The sequence below is a fragment of the Musa acuminata genome, chromosome BXJ3-8, assembly GCF_036884655.1.
Source record: "Musa acuminata AAA Group cultivar baxijiao chromosome BXJ3-8, Cavendish_Baxijiao_AAA, whole genome shotgun sequence".
In the NCBI taxonomy this organism is placed as follows: Eukaryota; Viridiplantae; Streptophyta; class Magnoliopsida; order Zingiberales; family Musaceae; genus Musa; species Musa acuminata.
Window position 1 is genome coordinate 45,007,333 of NC_088356.1, and position 25,354 is coordinate 45,032,686.

A 25,354-nucleotide genomic window follows, 5' to 3' on the forward strand; every position below is an offset into this window, starting at 1 on the left:
ATATGTGAGGTCTCATCTTCCCCCCAACACCTGTTTGATGATTTATCCCTCCATCTTCTTCTCACCGTTGCGGCCGAAGCTCCAGTAATAGTCTGCTCTGTTTTCCTGAAAGCAGCTGCTTTGTTTGTAATTCTTAGCAGTAACCACATAGTTTCTTGTCATGGTTTGATGATATTGCTCTGGAGAAACTTTCAGCTCCATGCAGATGATCCTGTCAAAGAATGGTCTCAAACCTAAATCAACTGAAGATTATAACTCCCCTGTTTTGCTTACAGTCAAACTCCAATGAGGCCCAAAAACCAACATAGAACAAAGAAAACTCTCTCTTTTGAACTGCAGCAAAGCGTTTAAACAAGAGAACACCTCTGTAGTACTCCTACTGACGACCAGCTCTGTGCTATTCTCTAGAAGATTACTTTATAGCAGCCGGGCATATAACAGACAGCATATACCTTCATCATGCCTGCCCAAAAATAGAGAGAACACTAGTGTTCCATATACAGCTTCTTCTTCATCTCTGCGCTTCTGCTTCTTCTGGTGAGCATGTGACTGTGGTTTGAATGCCTTGTCTACTAGTTTATAATCAGCAAGCTTTTCTTTGCCATCTATGATGTTAGCAGCAGTGAATGTCTTCGACAGTGTTGAATGATACCATGGAATGATTACATTCAGTCTTTGGCAACAATCTTTTAGCTTCTGAACAACTGGATCTGCAGAAGGTATGGCTCGTATCTACGTCATGTTTCTCTAGTTTGAAAGAGATTTCACTTTTTGATTTGACACATAAATGGATTTTTGGAACTAATTTATATACACTTGATGATTCTGATACTTGCATCACGAAGAACACATCATGGACAACTTGAGTTGGGAGAATCCTGTGGCTATCAGAACTAAGGTTTCTCTATGGAGCAATCACCATGACAATATCATAGACTCCAGTGAAGGCTACAACACCAGCTTCAAGGAGAAGTTGGAGCTCAACGAAGCTCTCCTCAGCTCAAGCTTAGAGCTACAGAGACTTCTGGCAGCACTCCAAACGAGTTCGAGTTTGGAAGGAATCAGTGAGAGGGTGGAAATCTCTACTCCTAGTTTGGGTCTGGGTCTGCTGCAGAATCCAGTTGATTCTGTTCTCATGAGACCTGTAGTGGGTACTACTTTGTGGGAAGCTGCTTCTTCTCCACCCATTGGAGCATCTGAAGAGCTACATGTCATCAGCAACACTTTTGATGCCCAGGATGACCTTTCGGCTATCTTTTCCAGCTGCAAAAATGGTAATGGATCCTTGGATAGCCATCAAGCAAGTGTGACTTCACATTGTTCTTCAAGGAAACCAAGTAGCAAGAGAAAATTCGACGAGTTCACGAGAATAGGAGAGAACTACCACATCCGCAGTCTCCTTGAATCGAATTCTTCCAGTAAAGAGGGAGGTTTTCAGATTAGCTTCACGAGGGGACAGAAGCTGGGATTCGTGCAGGAAGGCGACTATGAGATTGACAACGAGGCCATCGCGCAAGTGAAGGAGATGATCTACAGGGCTGCAGCTCTTAGGCCGGTGAGTCTGGTGGCGGAGGAGGCGGTGGAGAAGCCAAAAAGGAAGAATGTGAGGATATCAAGCGACCCGCAGACTGTTGCTGCAAGGCAGAGGAGGGAAAGGATCAGTGAGAAGCTAAGGGTTCTGCAAAGGCTGGTGCCAGGAGGCAGCAAAATGGACACTGCATCAATGCTCGATGAGGCTGCCAACTATGTCAAGTTCCTCAAGTCACAGGTCATGGCGTTGGAAGCCATAGATAACAGCTGGTATGATCCAGTTAGCAGTACCACAGCAGCACGCACCCTTTCCACTGCATCTGAACCAGGCTTTTCCCATGCAACCTTTCTCCTCCACCCAAAACCCTAAACGCATGCATCGAAAAGGTGAGGCAAAATTAAGCCCTTAAAGACCCACAGTTCAAATCATTGTCTTCATCATTAGCTTGGGGTTTAGGGCTCATGAACTCATTCCTTTTTCCCATTTACGTGTGCTTTTCCCAACAAAAATCTTAAAACTAAATAACCTTCTGATCATTCAAGCGACAGTGTTATATATGTTAGACAGCTTTTTCCAAATTGGCATGACTTCTTTTGATGCTCATAAAGCAGTCTGAGTCCAAAACACATCGTCATCATCTCCTTCATCATTAGCTTTTAAGTCTTAGCCTAAAGTCTCTTTTCTTTCACTGGCCTTTCCCATGCAAACCCTAAAGCAAGTTATCGTGCAGTCATGAGTGCTTGCTTTCTGCTTTTTAGGGAGCATGACTGTATGCTTTAAGCCCAGCTCTTCTGCTGCATGAAGGGTTCAGGAATCATGACACCTATGATTAAGAGCCCAAGGGTACCTTGATATGTGATCACCACTTCAACCCCACTCTTTTTCTTGGGTTGCTCAACCTTGTGCCTCTTAGCTTTCCTCGGAATCCCAGACCTTAAAGCTTTGGAGCACAGTGGCAGAGACATTCCCTCAGGGCATGTGGCACAGAGGAGTGTCCCCTTTAATTCGAGCAAGCGTGCCCTTGAGAAGGCCACCCAGATACTGGCAAGCACATGGTGGGGAAGAACAAGCACATGCCTTTGCAGTCATCCCTACCCCAAGTAGCTTTCTCTTTCCCAGTCTCTGTCACTGTGCAAGTCCAGTGGTGAACAAAGACTGCGAGTGAAACAAACTGTGATGTGTAGATTGATGGCTACTTGGATTGTCCAATCGAAGTGAGCTCTCTTTTCACTCATAGTTTTGTATTTCTGAGAGTAAATTTAATGAGCTGAAAAATAAAATGAGCCCAATTTGTCCTCAGTATTCTTCATAGCTCATTTATGTTAGAAACCAAATGTGGTGAAGAATTCTCTTCCTAATAGGGACTTGCACAGTATTTCAGGTTATTTTCTCCAACATATAGTGCTTCTTATAAAGTTTGTCATTCTATTTTCCTCCCTAAATTCATGATTAATATAGTAAACATCAAAAGTATGCAATAAATAACAAATATTAGAAACAATATTCAGATAGACCAATTTGGTGCAGTGGCCCTTTTGATGCCTTTGCCACTTGAAGCCCTTCCTACTGCTGCTACTAGTTTGCTTGACTGCAGTATCAGAACATAGAATTGACTCACCCTAACAGTAAAGGCATCAATTAAAGATAACATAAATGCCAATTCATTCTCCACAGCTGCTATGCAATATGAGAAAATAAAATGGATCAGCTTGGTAGAATAGAGAAGGCAATGCTTCTAACATCAGTGTCAGCATTTCAGTAGCCTCACAATTCTCTCAGGGTTTCAGGATCTCTGCATGTTAGCAGTAGGGCAAATCAGAGGAGCATACCTTCAGTTTTCTTCTATTTAGTTTCATTTTGCAGGTGATGGTGTTGTATGCTACACCATACAGTATATCTTCCACTTGGTATTAAATGTGGCAATATAATCTTTATTTGTGAGCAATTGTCCATTGGGCACCCTCAATCTAAGGTATGAGTCTCAGCTATGTACTACAAGAACATCTGGTTAATGCCTAATAAATTAATTCTCCTACTTGCTATTCTTCAGTAATGAGGTTCTATTTGCAGTTAAAGACTAGACTTCTTCTTCTGCAGCACTTGTTTGAATATACTAAATTAGTGGACACCCAAATCATCCCTGAGGATGTAATCAAGTCCTCCAACCTAAATTGTTACATCAGTATTTATTTTAACCCATCCCTTCAGTGATTTTTCTCATTGATTAATAATAAGATTAGGTTTCTAGCATTCTTACTGAGGCATTTTGGTAAATAACCATAACATATATTATTATTAGTTATATAATAGAAAAAAATGGTAAGTAATAGACAAGGGCATTGTTGGTAAATAAAGAACCAAAGCCACGAGACCCACGCGGGCTACCAGCGAAGGAAAGCTGTCGAGGGCCGCGGCGCCAGCTGTCGTATCGGGTCGGATCTCTGGCTCATATTACCCGCTCCGCACAATTGGCTATAAATAGCCCCTTTCTGTTTCGTACCATCGCCGCTTGTTCGACTCGTCTTCCGTTCGAGAGCTCTCCAAGAGGTTGCAATGGCGGCCTTCGGAGCCAAATCCCTCGCGACCTGCCTGCTCGCTGCGGCTTTCCTCGCCTACGGAGTGGCCGCCGCCGATGCTCCGGCCCCCAGCCCCGCCTCCGCGGCCGGCGCCCTCTCCCCGTCGCTCGCTGTCGTCGTGCTCGCCTCCTCGGTCGTCGCCCTCTTCGGTTCCCTCCGCCACTGAGCGTGCTCGACTCCAGCCTGGGGTATCTTGTATCGATGCTTTCAGAGGATTTGTCGGGGAGGGATTTGGGTCGTCTTTAGGGCTTTTCTCCTGATAATAATCATGATGATGATGCTTGATGGGTGTATACATATTATGGATCGTAGGATGAGTCGGTAGATATTGTGATCGATGTTCTATTGATTGTTCTGTTATTTTCCCCTTATTTCTGCTGATTAATCGATCCGTCGCTGTTTGCTTCCGATGGCTACAATGCTAATCTTTAATTCTTTGTGAATTAAAATGATCTAAACTGAGGGTTTCTTGATGGTCAATCATGCATCAATCCAGGAGGACCGATGAGTGAAGCAGCCAATCCAACTCCTCGGTTTCAATTGTCGGTATCTGCATCTGATGGCAAAGCTTGACACCCGTCTGACCAACATTGCATGTGGTGGTGACCAATATTTTTATATTTCTCAAAATATTTTTTTTTATTATAATTTTTAAAATATTTTCGACAAGATAACTGAAGCACGTCATACAATTCTCCTTAGTTACTAATTTTTTTTGTCTCTAAACTAATAAAAATATATATTTGAAATCATATTTTTATGTTGATTGTTGCATTGGCTTGGAGCCTAGGAATTGACATGTCGACTTAGTGTTTGACAGATGGTCATGAGTGTCGATAATCATCCACGCGTCAATTTTGGTATCAAACCTAACAAAGACTAAATATAAAATCATGAAGCAATGCAAGAACACCTCATCAATTAAAAATTAGGTATCAAGCTAAAGTCGTACTTGTTCCATCTCACACGTAATCTGTCGTCTAATTATATATTATATTAACTCTTTAATATTTCGATCTTTATATTTAAAAAAATTATATTGATCTTTACCAACCGAAGATATAGTATGTGCATAAATAATATAAAAATTATAAGTAAAAAAGTTATTTCAATAATGGTAACAAACGATAGCATTGTGTGTGAGTAGCTCTTATGGTAGTGATCGATAAAAATGATGTGATAGGTTGATCTTGTTGATGTCGATCTGAACATCAACAATGAGGAAGAAGAGGAGGCAAAGCATTGAGGCATCGGCACCGGAGGAGGGAAAGAAGGGAGGTGAGACATCTACATCGGCATCGCACTGCTCTACTTCCTCTTCATTCTCGTTGATCACCTCATTGTTCGGTGCAACACTGCACTATCTCCTCTACATTGACATCACATCACTTTGTTCTTCATTCTCACCAACCATCGTATCGTCGGAAGAAGAAGAAGAGAAGGCAAAGTAGTGCAACGTTGATGCAGATGCCTCACTTGCCTCCTTCGACATCGTACGACTCTGCCTTCTCTTCATTCTCGTTGATCACATCACTATTCGATGTGATGTGATACTATCTCCTATATGTCATCGCCACACCACTCTATCTCTTTTTCATTCTCACTGACAACCACATCTCTAGAACGGGAAAAGGAGGTAGAGTGGTGCGATGTCAACGCAAATGCTTCACCGCTCTGCCTCATCTTCTTTCTTTTCATCTATATTTGAATCAACATTGACAAGGTTGATAATTACATCGTTTTCGTTAATCACGATCATAACAACCACTCACGATTCTATCGTCTGCTATCATCATTGAAATTATTTTTTTCCCATAACTTTCGTATCATTCATGCACGTACTATCATATGTTGTATCTTGTGTTGATAAAGCCAATGATATTAGGGTAAATGAGGTTAAATATTTTAATTTCATAACTATAAGGTTTTCAATATAAATTATTTAAATCTAGAGATCAGGTTACATTCGTAACGAAATGTTGTCACGCAACAATTGGGCTCCATTATTTTTAGAACACAAGGTACGTAGGTCGACAACTAGGACAACAATTGCTTATACTAGTTTTGTTTCCTTTGGTAGGTTTCTGTTCGTGACCATGACATCCAGTTTCTCTCGTTTGAAGTAGAAGATACAGCCTATTAGAGAACACCGAAAGAGAAATTTTGGCTCTCGTTTGATGTCAAATTAGATGGCTTTGTCCGAACTGCAATAAATAATAAATAGAAGAAAGATGAACTACCGACTGAAGAAGACATCTTACCAAACTATTTCTTTTATCTTTGCTTCTCCGATAGCACATGTTTAGGTAGAGGCAGGTATTTACATCATCTAACCAAACCAATATCCTCATAATTAATTGACTGCAATCACTCATGTCATTATTAGTTCAAGTTCATGCTATGCTATGCTATGCTCTTAACTTACTAAGTGTACTTAGTCATCGAATAAGTCATTGTTACTAATAATGATCATCGTTGCTCGTGATCGAAGGAACCGTTGATCATGAGAGGACGGAGGAGAGGAGCACATGTTACATGTTTTTACTATTGCTACCTCATGCGAGGGTCACAAGCAAGACATGTCGTGACTACGCAATAAGATGAGAAAAAAAAATTGATCTTTTCATATGATTAGGGGTGTTGTTTTGAAAATTTTCAAAATAGAGATGCTCTATTTTTTTAAAAATATTTTTTTTAGAGGATGAAATTCGATCTGTCGACGTGGTTGACCTTCTCCGAAATTATCGGATGAGACTTAATGCATTCAAATTAATAAGTAGGTCCAATACATAATTATTTATTTAAAAGAATATACTTATGTAATTAATTTTTGATACAATATATATGTTTCCAAATTTTAAAATCATGTCCTCGTTAGGAAAAAAAAAATCACTAACATGTAACCATGATTATCACTTGTTAGTTTGAATCAAAATTATTAAGAAGATCTTGCCATCATAACATAGCGTTTGAAGGATAACCTGTCAATCATACAATGATAGTTAATTAATGAAAATTAATTGCATATATATATATATATATATATAGCTTTGGTTGTTAATGCACGCCTAGAAGGTTGGGTCGGATCCAGTGTTCGGATCCGACCCATTATCATTTGGATCAGATGAAGCATATGTTATAATTCATGATTCGACCCGATTGAATTCGGACTTGTCTTTCCTTTACCGTACAAAGCAATGCAAGACTTCGATGGACTCACTTCTTCGACTTGATCTGACCTGACCCACTATTTACATCGGTCTGGTTTGAGTCCTAATCTAATTGAGGTCAGATCGAGTTCCGATCGATATCTAATCGATTACGATCGATATCTAATTATACGAGAGGACGTCGCTTATCGCAAACCACGGCCGTGGCTGCTGTTGCTGCCGCTCCATGTCGCAGCTCATTTCGCTCCATCCGCCACCTGTTGGCGCCGCTACCTGCCTCCCTCCGCGCGCTTCCTCCTCCTCCTCTCTTCCTATTCTCCACCTCTCGTCCTCTGATCGTGGACGACAACCCCGATTCCCCGCCATCGCTACCAAGGCTAAACCAAATAGGCGCGCCAAAACCCTACTAGAACCCCAAGAGGTCTCCGAGATAAGGGATGAAGACGACGTCGAAGACGAAGGAGGAGGAGTTGATGCTTTCCCTTTTGGTGATGAGTTTACGGCGGAAGAGGGAGGCGGTGGAGAAGAAAATAGCGAGGGAGACGAGGACGGGGTCTTGAATTCGTCGGGTGGGTACGGAGGAAGAGGCGACGGGAAGGATTACGACAAAGACCCCGAGCTGGCGGAGATCCTCGCCAGCTGCTTCGATGACCCCCAGAAGGCCCAATCTCGAGTAACACTCCCATCTTTCTCTTACTCTCGTCTTTGTTTCCCCTTCTTGTTGGATTTAGGGTTACATAAGTTTAAGAATAAGATAAAAAATCTCTTCGATTTTGGATTATCTATAATGTTGTTAGGTTGAGGAGAGGATAAGGAGGAAAAGGGATAAGATACTGCATACCAAGACCGGCTCTGCGACGCCCATGAAAGTCACATTCAACAAGTAAGCCTCTGCCTTGCTTCCCATTCACGGGGAATGATGCTATGGTTTTTGGCCCGAGACATTTATGTATCTGTGGTTTCAGGGGTGATTTTATTCATGTGGTATCTAAACATTATTGCCTCTTCCTGGACTGTTTCAAACTGTTTTATTACATAGCTGAATCAAGCAAGGTTTAGAGATTAATATGCATAAAAAGTGTATGTATCTGTACTTGTCTATTATTACGAGATCTTTCGTAGTATCATGGAAACTTCCCCCCTTATTATACTTACTGGTAGCATTTTTTTGCCAACAACTCAGAATGTAGACACCCTCTATCTAACAAAATCATCAAGATCAGGACAAAGAGAAAATCAACATTATATATCATAATCAATAAAAAAGTACAAGCAACTACAACAGATTTGCTCCATCAAAGTGTTTTGCCACATTGAGATGGAAGGCAGATTTCACCACAGAATTGTCATTCAGTTCAACTTCTTTTTGAAAGATCCATTAGTATCTCCTCCAACGAATCTTGATTCCAAAGAACAGTCCGATTAGATTGGGAGGTCTTGCTTACTCTGACAGTGATTTCAACATCTTCTTTTCGTTATGTTGAGGCATTCAAGATTTGAGCAGGACTAGCATAACCTCATTCCATGATTCCTTACGCTACAGCTACAAAATGATGAATATTTGAATCTAGGTTTTACCCACATTTATGCAAAACAAATTCACCAAACCCATCTAGATACATTTGCTCCAAATTACCTTGGTTGACAGCTCGACAATGAGGTATAGAAGCAACATAGCGCCCATCAGTTGCAGATTCAAAATCTCTAATCTCTGCAGCAGCAATCCTGATAATATCAGCAACCAAACATTAATCATCATAAGAAAACTTGTAATCCTATTTTCCTTGATCCAAAACTGCAGATCGACAAGGTTTTAAATTGCTACTGTGCAAGCTAAGTACCATAGTTGATTGATAATGCAAAAAGGATTGACCCTGTTACATCATAGCCTGATAGACCTCAGTACAAGACATTCTGCTTAGAACTATCATATGCCCAAAATTATGAACTGAAGTGCTTGCTGGAGATTTTAGGAACTTTACTTTTTCTTGACCATATTGCTTCAGTATGTTGCTCTTCTGTTTGCATCTTACATGACATCACATAATCCCCTCTTATACTACAATTCCATGTCGTGATTCTCAGTCTGATAATCTATTTATCGTGGTTGGTATATGCCAGGTTTCACTATTCAAACTCCTATATATGGTTTGAATTCTACAATGCTCCATTAGCAAAAGACATAACTTTAATCTGCGATGTAAGTGTAACGTCTGAGGCTTCTTTGACCTCCTCTTGTTATTTCTCAGCTTTAGCTTATTCATTCTTTGCACAGACTATTCGGTCTTGGCATATAGTTGGCCGCCTTGGTGGGTGCAACTCGATGAACATGCAGGTAGATGTTTGAACAAATGGACAGATATGCTTATTTACATGCATTTCTAGTTCTTGAGTATCATGAAAAGATTCGATGATTCATGCCAAACAAATAATGTAATGAAGTTAAAAGTGTGTGTGCTTGACAAGTATGCAGTTCTTTCATGCTTATCTTATTGCTTTTTTGTAGTAGGTGATTATAACACCAGGAACTTGACAGTTGAAGAAAGATGTTCAAACTCAGTAAATATTGAGACTTGTCTTCACTGCTTCTGATGATTTCTATGTAAGCCTATACTAGGAAAGTAGTTCTATGCCCCTGATTTTCCCAAAAGTTCTAATGCCTGAGTGTCTTGTAATTTATTGATGGTGTCTTCTAGTAAGGAATAATATAGATTCAGCTTCTTATTTCCAATGAACAATCAAGTTTGAAACACAAAAAGGAAAAAGGCATTTTTTTATCTCATCACCAAGCTGAACTTAGAGTCTCATATAAGACCAACAGTGTTAAATTTTTCTTTGTCCAAGTCATGATGTAGTTTTTGTAGTCTGTTAAGAAATGAAAAAGCCAAGCATCGTGTTAACACCATGGCGCATGGAGTTATAGTCACCGTAACCAAAATTATGAAAGTTCATATATGTCCGATGGAGACTATGTTGACATTTGAAACCTCACATTATAGCAGCAACTAAGACATAAAGATAGTGTCAGTGAAGTTTTGCTCTCTGTTACTTTAAGTTCATGAAGTTGTCTAAGTCTTACTAATCTGATTCACGGAGATGTAGCTTAGCACATAAATGTGCACAGTTATATTGATGATGATTTGGTCATGTCGTAATTATACGAAAGGAAGAAAAATGAATCATTCAACTGGTTCCAGAATTTAACTAGTCAAGTAAGTTGCCATTATAGCAGCTAAACGTCGAAAAGCTACCTAAATATGGAGTGATTCAGTAACTTGAGGTTTAGGAACATAAGCTTGATATGTGAAAGAAGAAAACAGGTTGTTCTTATAATACAGAGCCACACAGGCAAAAACTGTTTTATGTTATGTAAAATCATTGTTGGTTATTGCATTTTCATTATATGGGCTAAATTTATTATAGCATCATTTTTGTTTTCCATTCTATGCAGTTATCACAAGCACCTCTTGAGAGTAAAAGACCAAGTTATGATGCTATTCAAGGAGCAAACATTACCCCAACAACATTTTATAACATTGGGGATCTCGAGATCCAAGACAATTTAGCACGGATATGGTAAAGCTCATTGATATCTTTGCTATTTTCTTCAAGTTCTAGAAAATCCTTCTCAGCTAAATTCTGCAATGTTCCTACAGAATCATAACTAGGTTTTCGCTTATTTTGCTATGATATTCACAGGGTAGATATCGGTACAAGTGAACCATTACTTCTGGATGTACTAATTAACGCGTTGACCTGCATAAGCTCAGAGTAAGCTCCGTGGATCTCTATTTTCTTCCACTCTATATGTGTGAAGCATTTAAGAAGCATTGTACTAGTTCTCTTTTCTGTCACACGTGATATTTATGTTCTGTTAATACTGTTCCATTCATCGATTTCACTGCTATTTTTTTCCTAAGCATGTTAAAACCCCGTCTTTACAAATTTCATGATTGTCGAATGCATCTTTCACCAAAATTGACATCCGTATTCATTCTTGGCCAGTTATGTCGGGATCAAACAGGTGGTCTTTGGAGGTTCAAATTTTGAGAATTGGAAGGAGAACTTGACATCAGAGGATGCTGGTTACAGCATCCACAAGATCTGACTTGCGTTCAATGGAGGCAATTGGCCATGAAATATTTTTATAATATAGATACTTTGTTGTTGTTTGAATGACAAACATATAATCCTGTGATCGGAGGTTCTTCAGACTAAAAAAGAGGAGTACAGTTTCTGTCTACAGCACATTTATCAGCCACATCTCTTGCTTAGTGATTGATAAACTGTGTGAAAAAGCATTTGTAATTGTTTCAGCTTTGTGTATTTGTTGTGAGGTGTGGTCTAGAAAAATGAGATGTGGATATATATACATGTCATCGTCACGCATACCTATTCAAACTGGTCATCAATCAACACGTAAGATTGATTAGCCTTGCCTATTTCAGTTTTGGAATTATGGTTCTGATTGTTGGTCTAAGTTTCAGAATTATGGTACTGATATTGTCAAATTTGGAATCGATTTTGGTTTTAATTATATTTCAAACGATTGGTTTTGAATTCAACTGTTTTGATTGATGAAAAAAATAATAAATTTCTCTGTCAACATACAAATTCAAGTCATTAGTTCGTAAATATAAAGTAATCAGTTTGGAACCTTTCAAATTCTTGGAATCAGAATCGAACCGTATGATGTCGATTCTGGTTTGATTTGGTACTGTTAAATCGTTCGATTCCAGTTTCAATCATTGTGTGTGGGTCCTTTCGATAACTCTTTTGCAATAGAATGGTAGCCTAAGAGAGAGACTCATTAACTCAGGAAGATCAACGACGAAGGAAGGATATTATTGCCTCATATTTAGTTCTTATATAGGAGGCTTTTATTGGTCGATTGCCAAGAAACCACCGTCCGCCTATATCAAACTATTATAGAAAATGAATCGATACATCATCGTGAAATCTCTTTAAGAGTAGGAAAGAGAAAAATAGAGAAAGAAGAAACTGACTAAGAAAGATTGACCCTCTCGATTGCTTGCCGGTAAACATGTCACGAGTCGTTAATTAGCAAATCTCTTTGATGGATGATGCTCTGATACCAAGATAAAGGTAATTATGCATCGTAAATTAATTTACAGATCTAATGCATGATTTCAAAAACCGGGCTCTGATACCAATTGTAAGCATAAAGATCTGTAATTATATTATGTCAATAATGCGGAAATAACATATATACCAGGATTGAAATCAATGCATAGATCTAATTATACGATGCGTACCTTATATCATATGTTCAGAGATCCCGTTGATCTGCTAAGCACCGTCTTTAATTCGACCGTCTTTAATCCAATCGCACGGAGAGTAGACCCTTTCTCCTCTCTTCCTATCCTTTCACAGGACCCACACAGATTGATGGATTTGGGGAGAGGGTTTTGGGGAGAGAGTCGAGGAGAATAACTGAATCCCTCAACGGAAAGGCGCGTCTATACGCGTTATGACGCTCTAACACACCCTCAACCCCTAGAGTCTATACGCGTTATGACGCTCTAACACACCCTCAACCCCTAGAGATCCTGTCCTTTTATAGGCGAGATCAGAGAGTCTACGATGAGATCTCAGAAGATTTCCTCCCTATCTCCGAGGAATCGTTCCGTAGTGAACTTAGTCTATTGGCTTATCTGAATGGAACCCATATGCCAGGATTGAAATCAATGCATAGATCTAATTATACGATGCGTACCTTATGTCATATGTTTAGAGATCCCGTTGATCTGCTAAGCACCGTCTTTAATCCAATCGCACGCAGTCTGAAGGAGTGCAAGGAGAGTAGACCCTTTCTCCTCTCTTCTTATCCTTTCACAGGACCCACACAGATTGATGGATTTGAACACACCCTCAACCCCTAGAGACCCTGTCCTTTTATAGGCGAGAGCAGAAAGTCTACGATGAGATCTCAGAAGATTTCCTCCCATCAAGGATATCTCCGAGGAAGAGCGGAGAGTCTACGATGAATTGTTCCGTAGTGGACTTAGTCTATTGGCTTATCTGAATGGAACTCAATTAGTTATTCTATTATATATCTTATTCAATTATAAAAGGGCCACATATTCTAACATGGCCATCCCACGAAAGGACTTCACTCCTTTTAGCAACTTGGTACCAAGTGTTCGTTCCTCTGTATTAGAGAGAAAGTCTCTATAGAGCTCCTCAACTCATGAGTTCTTTTAACTACTCGAAAGGATAAATTTAAATACTATCAATTTAAAGATAACTTTGACTTGAAAGAGTAGATTGAAAAGTTTATCCAAGTTGATCGAGCAACGAGTCAACATGATATGCAAATAATATGCCAAAAGGAGCCTTAAACTAGAGGTATATGTTGAATTAAGATCTAGAGATAATTTTCTAAAAAGAAGAGGAAGAAATAAAGGTAGAAGACATCATGAAACTTCCGGTGACTAGTTCGGACTAAAAGTTGAGAGGATTTGACTAAAGGTTTGGAGTTGGAAAAGTCCCAAGTTCTCATATTACAGGCAACAACCGAGAGATGACTCAAAGGTCCTCTTTTACGATGGTGGTCGGGTGTTGTTTGGTCTCCGTCGCTTAACCTGTTGCTGCTATCCTTACAGTTCGACTAATGGATGTCCTTGATTAGCCATAGAAGATTTGGCATCATAACCAAAGCGGCTTTGAGATGATTCATGATATTAAACACCATTGAAAACAAAATCCATGCCCAAATTTGATCATAAAATATCTTATATCTCTTAACATAATCGAAAATGATCATGAACCATCTCATACCTTCTAACGTGGTTGAATTTAGCCATAAAATGGCCCATACCTATGAAGCGAGTGAATTCAATTTTTCAACGTGATCAAATTTGATCACAAATCATCCCTTATTCCTGACATGATTGAGTTTGATCATAAAATGTCCAAAATCTCTAATATGGTTGAATTCAACCATAAAGCATCTAATATCGGATCATAAAACATCCTCAATCACTAAATTCGATCGAATCAAACATCTTATCTCGACCAAATTCGACCACCAAAAGTCCTCAATCTTTGAATCCAACTTTAATCAGTCCTAACAAAATTTAGACAAGAAACATTCCTCACCTACGAAATGATTAAATTGTCTATCGAGGAGGACACCCTCCACTTGTCAAAACAAAAGCGAACCAATGATAACGATCTGACATATCGGTACCCATACACTACTACATTGCCAACACCACAATTACTAATAAATACTCTCGATAGTAAATCGGAGTCGGAACTCGTCTTCAGGAATCACTTACCATTTTCAAGGAAAATAAAAAATCGCAGGACTTTTAACGTTTCAGTAAATTTGACGACCACACCAAAAAGAGAACAAACTTGATCAATGTGTCATTGCCACCAACAACGAGCTGGCCAACTCTGAACATGATCCATGAGAACATATCTTGCTCCCCAAACTTGTCCAACTATCAAAAGCACTATTTTAAGATACACACAAATCAATATCTTCAGTACCATATGCTACAAAGGTTTAGGTTTATGTTGAGGTTTTCCATGACAGGGGGGCACAAGAACGTAAGCCCTGGAACTTACCCACAAGGAGTGAGTTTCTTATTGCCTGCACCACGAGGATGGTCATCTTTCCAATCGTCCCATGCTCTTGCTTTTTCCACCTCTGCGTCTTCATCCTCGGTCGAAGTAGTGCCCTCCTTGTGCCACGAAGAGTTGGCTTCTTCCATGAGCTTGACATTCCACTCTTGCCATTTCTTCATCATCTCCATTTCTCGTAAGCCAGCTTCTTCTATACTCATGGTTGGTAGCCTATGAGACATGAAAGGGAGTCAGGCGACCTGGCATGTAGTGACCCAGACCATATACTTTCTTTCCCAATCGAAAAGCAATTGCTGCTACATGTAACATTCCTGAGCGAAGTAGTACGCATACTGATTTGAGAAGCATAGGTACCATACCAAACTCTAATATTGCAAACGATAAAAGAAAAAATGACCTTCTGCCAACTTGTTACAGACAAAGACAACTGTACAGAGCATGCAACGCAATCCAAGCAGCAGAGACACCAAGAGGAACTGATAGCAGCACTATCCAATATAGTAAAAGATGAAGAAACAAAGAACTTTCTGGCAACTTGTCACAGTCAAAGAGAACAAGAAAAAGAACCAAAAGATTAAACCGTATGAAGTTCCGCACTAATATATGCCAGATGAAAAAGAAAGCAATTACAATTTAAGCGAAAACCACACATAAAGCTTTCACAAACTCACGAATGCATAAAACTCTAGCCAAATTGTCCTTCAATAGATATGCTATTAGTTGCACGGGCTTGATTGAACATGTTATAGTAAGATCTACATGCCCCTGAGGGAATGACAAAGCAATGGCAGAAATCTAGTTTTCATTTTTTTTTTTATTATACATCATCCTTTTCGTTTAAAAGACAGTCCCTTAGTTTTTACAGAGTCTACCAACATAGATTTCATAGTCGAGCAATATAGAACTAATACCTTTCTTGGTCTTCATCATGTGACACAGGCTATGCCTTCCAGTCTTAAACACTACATGAGTAATGAACAAAAATAAATAAATAAACAATCACAAAAGTTATATGGCGTACCTATAACCTGGTTGGAAGACTTGTGCTGCCATTCTCTCTCTCTCACTAGTTAACCTTCCACCGACAAGGCTAGCTGGTCCAAATATCATGGGTTGGTGCTTGTGTTCATGTGCTTGTGAAAGCTGTGCTCTACCTTCGATAACATCTTGGGCAAAGGTTGCACATGTGATGGGTTCTGCTGGTTTTGAAACTGCTGCTTTACTTGCAGCATTCCTATGCCATGTTTCAGCTCGTTTAGTACGCTCATCAAGAATCTCATGAGCAAAATCTTCTCCTTCCTGCAATCCAGTTCAGCTCGAGTAGAAATTTATGAGTTTTCAGAATTTTAATGCCACACAAAATAATAAAATTAATATAAACGAGAAAAACATGATCGTACAACAACAACAAAACCGTAAGCCTCAACTATTTGGGGTCTGCTACATGGATCTCTTGCCGCTATTGAGATCTGTAAAGAGTTATATGTTTAATTAACTTCATAATACTTAAATCTTTATTTATAGTTTCTATTAAAGTTTTGTTAGATCCTTCTCTATCTCTTCTCTTATCACTTACATTTATCATTTCACATTTTCTAACTATCGCAACCGAAGGTCTCCTATCAAAGTGATGCCTAATTGTTCACGAATAAAAAAAATTTATTTTTCTATCTTTCCTAATAACTCCACACATCCATCTCAACATTTTGTCACGAACGATCGTCGTGCACCTACAACAACTCCGTTCAATGAACCGTTCATCGCTCTGAGTTTTTAGAGATATTTGTTTCAAGTCTTTTTTAAAACCTACCATAATAAATCTCCAAGAACCCTATCATAAGCTTTCTCTGAGTCAATAGAAACCGTATGCAAATCTTTCTTTTTCTTCCTATACTTTCTCATTAATTATCTTGATAAATAAATAGTTTCTATGGCTGATTTTCAGACATAAAACCAAATTGATTTTTAAAGATATTTGTTTCAAGTCTTATCCTACTTTCGATAACTCTTTCCTAAAGTTTCGTAGTATGATTCACAATTTTAATTCATCTATAATTTGAATAATTTTGTATGTCAACCTTATTTTTGTAAATTGATACTAAAAAACTTCTTCTCTATTTATCAGGCATCCTTCTGAATCTCATGATTTTATTACATAAACTAATTACCAAGCTACTTCCTTATCATCTAAACTTGTTCAGACCTCAATATGAATACCATCAGGCCCCCACACTCCTAGTTATTTTCATTTACTTTAATACACCTTTCACTTTACTAGCTCTAATTTTACGAACAAATCTATGATCATTAAATCTACCACTATTATTTATTGTTAAATCTAAGTCTTGTGTGGAACATTTATTAAATAATTTATAAAAATAATTTTTTATTTTTTCTTAGTCTCGTTATCGCTAACAAATATTCTTTGATTTTTGTCTTTAATGCATCTAATATTTTCTAAATCCTTATACTTTTTTCCTTAGCTTTAGCAATTCGATATATATCTTAATCACCATCTTTAGTATTTAATTTATTATAAAAATTATCACAATCTTTATATCTTGTCATACTAACCACTTTTTTAGCCTCTTTTTTATATTCTTTATATATTTTAAGTTCTTTCTCATTTTTACAATTTTGCTAATCTTTAAAACATGATCTTCTAGTAAGAAATGCTTTTTGAATTTCCTCACACCACCACCAACTCTCTCTCAAGGTTACACCTCTATATTTAGTTTTACCAAGAATCTCCTTTATTAAGCTCCTAATCTTATTAGCCATCGATAAACATGATCGCAAGATTCTTTAAATTAATGAAATCAACCATAACGACTATTGTATGAGTAGAAAACAATCAGAAAAATACAACATGAGAAGCATTTAAAAATGAAGGCTCAACTAGCTAGTGATGCAAGCACAAAGCACAACTCAAAACAGAAACTAGTAATGAGAGAGATAAGGATGACTTAGATGAAAGTACAAATAAAATGATGCAATAATAGACTAAAGAAGAGAAGCTATTAGAGACCATAACTTTTGTGATCTTTTTACTGTCTCATATTTCTTCAACGCTCTCACTCATCCACCCAGAGACTATAAGAAGTCGACAAGCAAATAGAAACAACTAAAACCAGCTAGGAGAAGAAAAATATACATGCCAAAAAATAACTTGTTATATAATACAGTGTCTATGGTGTTTGGTGATTTTTAGCTAAAAACAAAGAGAAATAAATATGATGAGATATATCCTTTTGTTTGTACGGTAACCATTCTATATTACAAGAATATATATACAGATAGATCATTGCAATAACTACTTGTTAATATAGGTTATAATAATTAATAAACACATTTTATTGGTTCCAAGCTGAAAAGTTTAGATGGATGATATGATGGTGTTGTATACAGATATTACAGTACTTTGTTAAGGACCCTCAAAGGCACCTCTCCCAGAAGATCATACGGGTGTTATTCAGCTGCAACAGGACCAGAAATAGTTAGGTACCAGCATTCCGGTGTTCAATAGGTCCAAACCAAAAGGCTAAACTAAACAAACAGGAATTTCAGGTTGGTCCATTTCAGTTGTAGGAATTAAAAGAATAACAAATTTTGAGAAAAAGTAACTAGTCATTAAATCCCTTTGTTCCTGTGTCCAGTGCTCTAACAAAGGAGCAATGATATGACCACTTATTCAAAAAAGAAAGACTTGAGCTTTCAGGACAAAGATGAACCGAGAAGAGCAATAGGATCTTAAGTAAATAGTACGGTGTCAGATCAATGATGTATTATTCTATGCGAATAAAAAAAACTTTTTAAGCAATACAGGAATAGTAAATTACATAAATAATTTGATCATGACATTTCCCTGCAACCTGGTCCTCTTTGTTGAGCATCTAGTTGATTTTCTCAATATACTTCTGACTAAGATTATGGGGACAAGAACTTGGTACCCCATAGATGGGAAAATAACACGTTAAAATGGATCAATACCTAATATTGCTTGGCACTACCACCATGGTATGCTGTTACATGTAAAATTAGGATAATAATTTCTCTATAGAAATTTCATCAGAATTGCTGCCTTGAAGAAAGACATGCCTGTTGCATGACATTACCTTTGATTGTCTCTCTTTTACAGCAGCAAGCATCTCTTCCTCTTTCTTCAGCATCTCTAAGAGATCAAAAGCCTGAAAGTAGAGCAGTAACAAAAAAAATATGAAGACAAGATCAACTAGTAAGAAAAACTAGAAAAAGGCGTTGTAGAATATACAGATAGTGGAAACTACAAAGAGAAAAAACAAAAAACTTCAGATCTGACCAAGCTGACCTTGCAGATAGACAAGGAAATGGTTGTGAGCCATGCCTGCAAATATTAACATAGCCAACATTTAGAACTTTCGAGTTTCAACAAAGATTCAACATCCACAAGCTATATAATTGGTGTTTGGTTATATTAATTATTAACATCTTTTGAACAAATTTATTGAGATAAATGCTTGAAAAACAGTAGATTTCTGGAAATGCACCAAAGAGACTGAAGGTAAAGGTGCACATAGAAAAACAGAAGTTGAAAATACCAAAAAAAAAAGGATGAGATGAAAATCATTTACAGTGATTTACATATCATGACTAACTTTATTTTTTTTATTTAACAATCATTTCTAATCTGGGAAGCATATGCGAGTAGAACTACAGGAGCAAAATGATGTGTAAGATCTAAATCCAGACAAAACATATATGATCGTAGTATTACTAAAAGCTAATACAAAATACGGAAATAAAACTAGTGCAACTCTTTTAATAAGTCCGGAATGATGAACCTGCCTCATCCTTGAAGCAGTTCTGAAGGTTTCACTATCAAAGGTTTGCAATTTAGTGTATGGCAATCAGGGCTCAGACCAGTACCACACTGATCCATACCAGTGTACCGAGAGTTACTACACTGGTACATACGGAGTTTCAGAAAAGCCAAGAAACTGTCTGGTACAAAGCCTGTACCGTCCCGAGAGACAGTCCAGGTCCTGCATTGGGGCATACCACCCAATTTACCCTGGTTGGCATACTGGTAAGCTGTTGAACCAACCAATAAATACAGCTTGTACCATGCCACACTGGGCATGCAGTATTGCAAACCTAGTTTTCTACGCAGAAGTTTGGAAAGCCATCCAACATAAATCCACATGCAAGTATCAAGTATTACACAGACTAGTAAGGGTCCTTTTACTAGATGCAAATAAAATTGACGTAGAGTGACTGCTGTACAAGGAAAAATCAATCATTTATATTTCTTATTGACACTTGAGAACTGCAAATTATCATTCTTATTTTATCATATCTACTGACCAAATGCAACAAGTTCTAAATAGTAAATAATCCATTAAATCAGCAAAGGCTCCACCATAGCAATTTAAAGATTAGGTCGGATGATTGGCCAAGGAAAAGTGAAGGACCACAAAAAGGACCAGTGCCGGTTGAAAAGGATGCGATCTCTCTGAACAAATAGCATTTAGAAAAAAATACATGCTTTTCTAGTATAACGCCATTAAATTTTTCTCCAAATGAAATCAGTTCAAATAGTTACAAGATGCTAAATAACAAATGCAAAGGCAAGCATCAGATCTGATGAGAAATGTCTGACACCCAGACTGTGCTAATGGATGTCTAACTAATGGAAGATGTATTAAATTAATCCAAAATGAGATCCAACGTTTATCAAATGCAAACCCACAATGTAAACAACTATATAAGATAACAATGAGATTCAGTAGATCATGCATTATGATAAAAAAGTCTATATCATCAGATTTAAACAAGTTATATTGTCAAATATATGGAAGTGACCATGGGCACGTACATGGGACACAGACATGACACGACACGAACACGGCAACATGTCATTTAAAAAAAAAATAGGACACAGATACGGCAATGACAGGTGTATTTTTAATATATATAATATTTGATTAATATGGGTTTTATAAGATTTATACTTAAATTTATAAATTCCACAATGTGAATAAATAAATTTCATCATACAGATTAAAATAATAATAATAATCTAAATTTAACTATCATAAATAAATGTTGAGTGCATCAAATACTATTTAAGAATCTCTAGATATAATTGATATATGTTTCCTTGCGACGATCTTCATATTTCTTTTCTTGTGAAGCATATGACCCTCACACGAGGACCACGCGAGCGCCACACGCGAGTGTCCAACACGTGTGTCCATGGGTCCGACACATGTTGAACACGTCCACCAATCTTAGAATAACACAATGCCAATATAGCATTAAATTTGAAAAGGTCAGATAATAACTTTTATATGGATTCTAATGTCCAAAATGGTTAATTCAAAGCAATTTTCAATAATTTAAGCTTTTCTAGATAATTATGCAAAGTGTGCAAGAGATAGTCAACAAAATAAAATGTCTAATTTAAACATCAACCTACTTGTGTTGATTATCAAACATTGAATCATTGATAGTTCACTCTTAAACAAGAAATCAAACCTCTCTTTCCTCCTCTCCATCATCATCAAGTACATCTTCCTCCCCAACTTCAACAGGTGAAGACAGAGCTGCTGCCCTCAAGGACCGCCAACGTCTCTCCTTTTTTTCTTTGATTTCTTGCAACTTTGCTTCTGCAGCTCTCTGGCGTTTGAAACGAGCAATCTAGTGTTGATTCAATTAAAGAAAAAGAAATATCATTAGCAGACATGGAGAAATGAAATCAGCCAAAAGACAACTGGAGTCAAAACAGGGACTTTTCTATTTGTGTATAAACACTCATTAACAGAGTGATATGCTAAAGTCTTTTATATTACTAGCAAGGTGAACGAGCAAACAACTGGAAATAGAAACTCAACATGTTTCCAGTAACAGATATATAAAAATTTCCCATAACTGTACAAGCTCCTAGATTGAATCAGCAATTGAGGTAACAAACAATCAACTGCTATATCCAAAGTTGAAAATCAATGACTTCAAATGAAATAGAGATATAAAAAAAAGTACAAGCAGTTGATGTGGCAGCACCAGATTGGCACAATTGACCTTGGTTTATTATATATACAAATAACAAAGAAACAAAGCCAATGACATCTAACATGTTTCAGAATTTCTAGGAAAATGATAACAAGACATCATTGGCATACACAAACATTCTTTTAGCAAAATCAATCAATGCAACCACAAAGTGGTGAAATCTGAAATGCTACATGAACATTCATCATGGCCTTTATTCTACAATTCTCAGATAATCATTGCTTTTGCATTTTGTAAAAAGAAAAAGAAGATGCTTTGATAATATAAACTTCATAAAGCCTGAAAAGCATAACCAATTATTCCATACACAAAAGCAATGGATGAAAATCGCAAATACTTGATGTAAGCAGCATAGTTAGAAGGAAATACTAGGCCAACAGATCTCAAATTTTTAACTTGCAACAGATGAGTACATATGTTTATCTTAAATATTTGATGTACACAACATATTCACCTTTTTTGCCCTTTGATTTGCAGGAGTGTTAGCCCCTCTTTGACTAGATCTTTCCAACTCCTCTTCAGGAATAAGCTCCAAGGTTTCACAAATTGAAATAAACTCCTACATATAACAATAGTCACAACAAACAAAGTACCATCAGAACATGAAAAACAATTTTACCATAACAGCAAGCAAATTGCATCCAAGCAAAAGAACTAGATGCTTTATATGAATGCTTGCTAGTAAGTTCTAGAAAACCAGCATTCAACCAGTTATGTCTCACCTTCAAATGGTCCCGCGAAATTTTAAGAACCTTTAATCTGTCATCTTCAGCAACTTTTTCTGTCAATTCCCCAATATAAAACGGGACCTGAAGAATGATACAAAATCCATTAAGATAAAAGACGCATAAATTCACTAATCTAACCTAGTGAAAAAGAGTATGTGACTGTCCACATTAGAGCAAAACCTTGCACCATAGATATGAAGCATATAGTAGAAATAAATTTTTTGGTTATTCAGATGCATGATATAGTAAAGATTAGCCTTATTGTCATGGTAAAGTTACACTTTTGCAACTAGTGTAATAGGGTGGTCACAACCTTGTCTTCTGGGAAGTCTAAACCATAACACCTAAATTACTTAAGTGCAAATTAATAGTAGTAGACTCAAACATCCCCATTTCCAACGTGTGACTAAATTGAGGTGTTACAATTTTCCTCGCTCGGGACTTGACATCTTCATCAAGGCTCAAAATAGTCCAATAATTAAACCCTCTACCATGGTGCATGTGAAACCCAACCTAGTAGTGATTCCAAACCGTTAATGCATCTTCAGACCCATCTGCAAATAGCCCTTTCTTCATTTAGCCCCTTTCACCATACCTAATACTAGGACTCCTTTGATACCATTTGTTATGGCTTGACCTAATGAGATAATTGAATTTAGGCCAGTTTACCATACCTAATACTAGGACTATTCTGATACCATTTGTCATGACTTGACCTAAGGAGATAATTAACCCATTAATTTTATAGGTCTAAACCATGTAGCCCAAAATGCTTAATCTCAGATTAATGGAAGCATACTCATCTATCCTTCAACTCAAATCTCCTCTCACTTCCAATGTATAAACATGACTAATCTAAGATGCCATAGTTAAGAGAAACAAATACAATTTCTCGGCCTGCAAAGGTATGGATACATATATCAACTCTCCTTAGACTATCCATTGGTGGAAGCCTTGTGCATTGAGCCAACCTTTTTCAGATATACGATACAACAGTTAATAGAATTGAAAGCCCATCAATCCTAGATAAGTTTTAACAGCCACAAACACATCCAAAAGCTTAAGTTATAACCACACATGTAAGGTAGTTGAATGACAAGGCCAGCACCAGGAACTTTAACTTCTAATATCCTTACACTCTATGTATAGTGTTGAATAGGAGTTCTCAAAACTTCAGCATAAGACCTCTCAATCCAACAGTATGTCAGCGCGTTTAGCTACTCATATGCTAACACTCCTAACTTCACTCCTGGTTATGATAGTTATGGTAGATGAATAAACAAACAACAATCAACTCCATCCCCGTTATTTCACCTTTCTGTTTTTAATTCTGTCTTACAAGGCATAGCATCTCGATTGGAATCTTCTTTCTGTTACAGGACACCCTTACAACCAACAATTCATAGAAGCTCATGAAAAACTCATCTACGGACCATAAATCAACACAAAGCTAAAGCTAGCTTTGACATGTGAAATCTTTCTTGGATGCATCATTTATTAATGCCCTAGATACAGTTGCTCTCCGAGTTGAATCATTAAACAACTAACTTGGAATCCACAAGTTCAACCCAATCCCATATTCACAGCTCCAGTTACATTAAGTACCCTTAAGTTCACTGTCACAGCTCAGGTAGCATTACAAACTTTCAGATAGGTACCGTTACAAATTCTGAAACCTAGATAAAGGAGATCAGAGAACAAGCACAGTTTTTAAATCAGAGACTACGATCTCAATACCCTAACAGTCCAAACAAGAAACATAATTTGCACATCTTATATGCCTTTTTAAATAATTTATCCTTATATCAATTAAAAGGCACGAGAAACTACCAAGTCCATGAAAGTTTTTCACGACGATTGTAACCCATGACAGATTTCCATTACCCGTATTTTTGTCAATTCAAATTCAAAGAAAGGAACAGAACATTTACCAATAAGTACTTCAGATTGGCGGTGCTGACATCATCCTTTGTTTCGTTGGACGAGAACAACCCTAACTTGCTTATCATCTCATCACATCGCCGCAATGTCTGGATCCCCTTCCTCAGAGCTTCCTAGAATTCGAAAGCATCCATTACCAATGAGAAAGATCGTTGCACCAATCGTACGAGTGCTTCAGATTTCGCAGAGGAAAAGAAGAAACGAAAGCAAGGAATTCAAGATGACCTAAACCGTAAATACTAATCGATCTATTTCACGAAGGAAAGAGGAAACGCGAACCCGATCGACGGAAGACTCGGATGTCATGGCATGGATCTTCGAGGCCTCCTCGAACAGCGCCGGGAGAGGCATGTCCTCCGTCTTCCATTCTCCCATCGGATCGACGCCAAGCGAGAGCGACCGAGGTCGACTACAAACCCTAGGAATACGAATTGGATGCGAGGAAGGTGCCGACGAATCGGATCGAAGCCGAGACGAACAGATCCGCGAGAGTGGGTATAAAGCCGACAAAGAAGAGAGGGGCGGAAAGAACGAGAAGGGGCTCGAAGTGACGTGGCGAACATGACTTGATCAAATTCTGACCGTCAGATTCAACCATTTGCGGCCAGATTTCGACGAGTCCGATTTGTTACGACATCGAAAATGGTACGCAGTAAGGTTAAACGTATCCAATATCGATACACGGTGAAATGACACGTCACGATATAAACAAGTAGGGTTGATTTGAACCGACCCGGATCG

At 37.8% G+C, this 25,354-nt stretch overlaps 3 protein-coding genes across 3 annotated transcripts; 2 read left to right on the forward strand and 1 right to left on the reverse strand.

Annotated features, from left to right (window-relative positions):
• Positions 1-853: 853 nt before the first annotated feature.
• Positions 854-1,900, forward strand: LOC135644232 (transcription factor HEC3-like). The gene has a single exon (XM_065161702.1). It carries the CDS (start codon positions 854-856, stop codon positions 1,898-1,900), a length of 1,047 nt encoding a protein of 348 aa, XP_065017774.1.
• A 5,548-nt stretch (positions 1,901-7,448) lies between these two features.
• Positions 7,449-11,724, forward strand: LOC135645033 (uncharacterized). The gene is made up of 7 exons (XM_065163061.1): positions 7,449-7,950; positions 8,075-8,160; positions 9,399-9,477; positions 9,553-9,612; positions 10,729-10,853; positions 10,977-11,048; positions 11,283-11,724. The coding sequence occupies exons 1-7, from the start codon at positions 7,504-7,506 to the stop codon at positions 11,383-11,385; spliced, it is 972 nt and encodes a 323-aa protein (XP_065019133.1). The 5' UTR covers positions 7,449-7,503; the 3' UTR covers positions 11,386-11,724.
• A 2,926-nt stretch (positions 11,725-14,650) lies between these two features.
• LOC103996314 (PP2A regulatory subunit TAP46) lies at positions 14,651-25,120 on the reverse strand. Its single transcript, XM_009417212.3, has 9 exons — positions 24,893-25,120; positions 24,604-24,726; positions 22,667-22,753; positions 22,399-22,503; positions 21,411-21,572; positions 19,222-19,257; positions 19,010-19,081; positions 15,916-16,193; positions 14,651-15,104 (listed from the first exon to the last, which is right to left on the reverse strand). Exons 1-9 carry the CDS (start codon positions 24,986-24,988, stop codon positions 14,873-14,875), a joined length of 1,191 nt encoding a protein of 396 aa, XP_009415487.2. The 5' UTR covers positions 24,989-25,120; the 3' UTR covers positions 14,651-14,872.
• Positions 25,121-25,354: the final 234 nt, after the last annotated feature.

Excerpts from the sequence above, each read along its gene's own strand:
- LOC135644232 (XM_065161702.1), top strand. The coding sequence starts at position 854 with ATGGACAACTTGAGTTGGGAGAATCCTGTGGCTATCAGAACTAAGGTT.
- LOC135645033 (XM_065163061.1), top strand. The coding sequence starts at position 7,504 with ATGTCGCAGCTCATTTCGCTCCATCCGCCACCTGTTGGCGCCGCTACC. Across the intron at positions 8,161-9,398 it reads ATGAAAGTCACATTCAACAA|GTTTCACTATTCAAACTCCT; the intron begins GTAAGCCTCTGC and ends GGTATATGCCAG. Across the intron at positions 9,478-9,552 it reads ACATAACTTTAATCTGCGAT|ACTATTCGGTCTTGGCATAT; the intron begins GTAAGTGTAACG and ends TTCTTTGCACAG.
- LOC103996314 (XM_009417212.3), bottom strand. The coding sequence starts at position 24,988 with ATGGGAGAATGGAAGACGGAGGACATGCCTCTCCCGGCGCTGTTCGAG. Across the intron at positions 24,727-24,892 it reads CCGAGTCTTCCGTCGATCGG|GAAGCTCTGAGGAAGGGGAT; the intron begins GTTCGCGTTTCC and ends TTCGAATTCTAG. Across the intron at positions 16,194-19,009 it reads TAAAAGAGAGACAATCAAAG|GAAGGAGAAGATTTTGCTCA; the intron begins GTAATGTCATGC and ends ACTGGATTGCAG.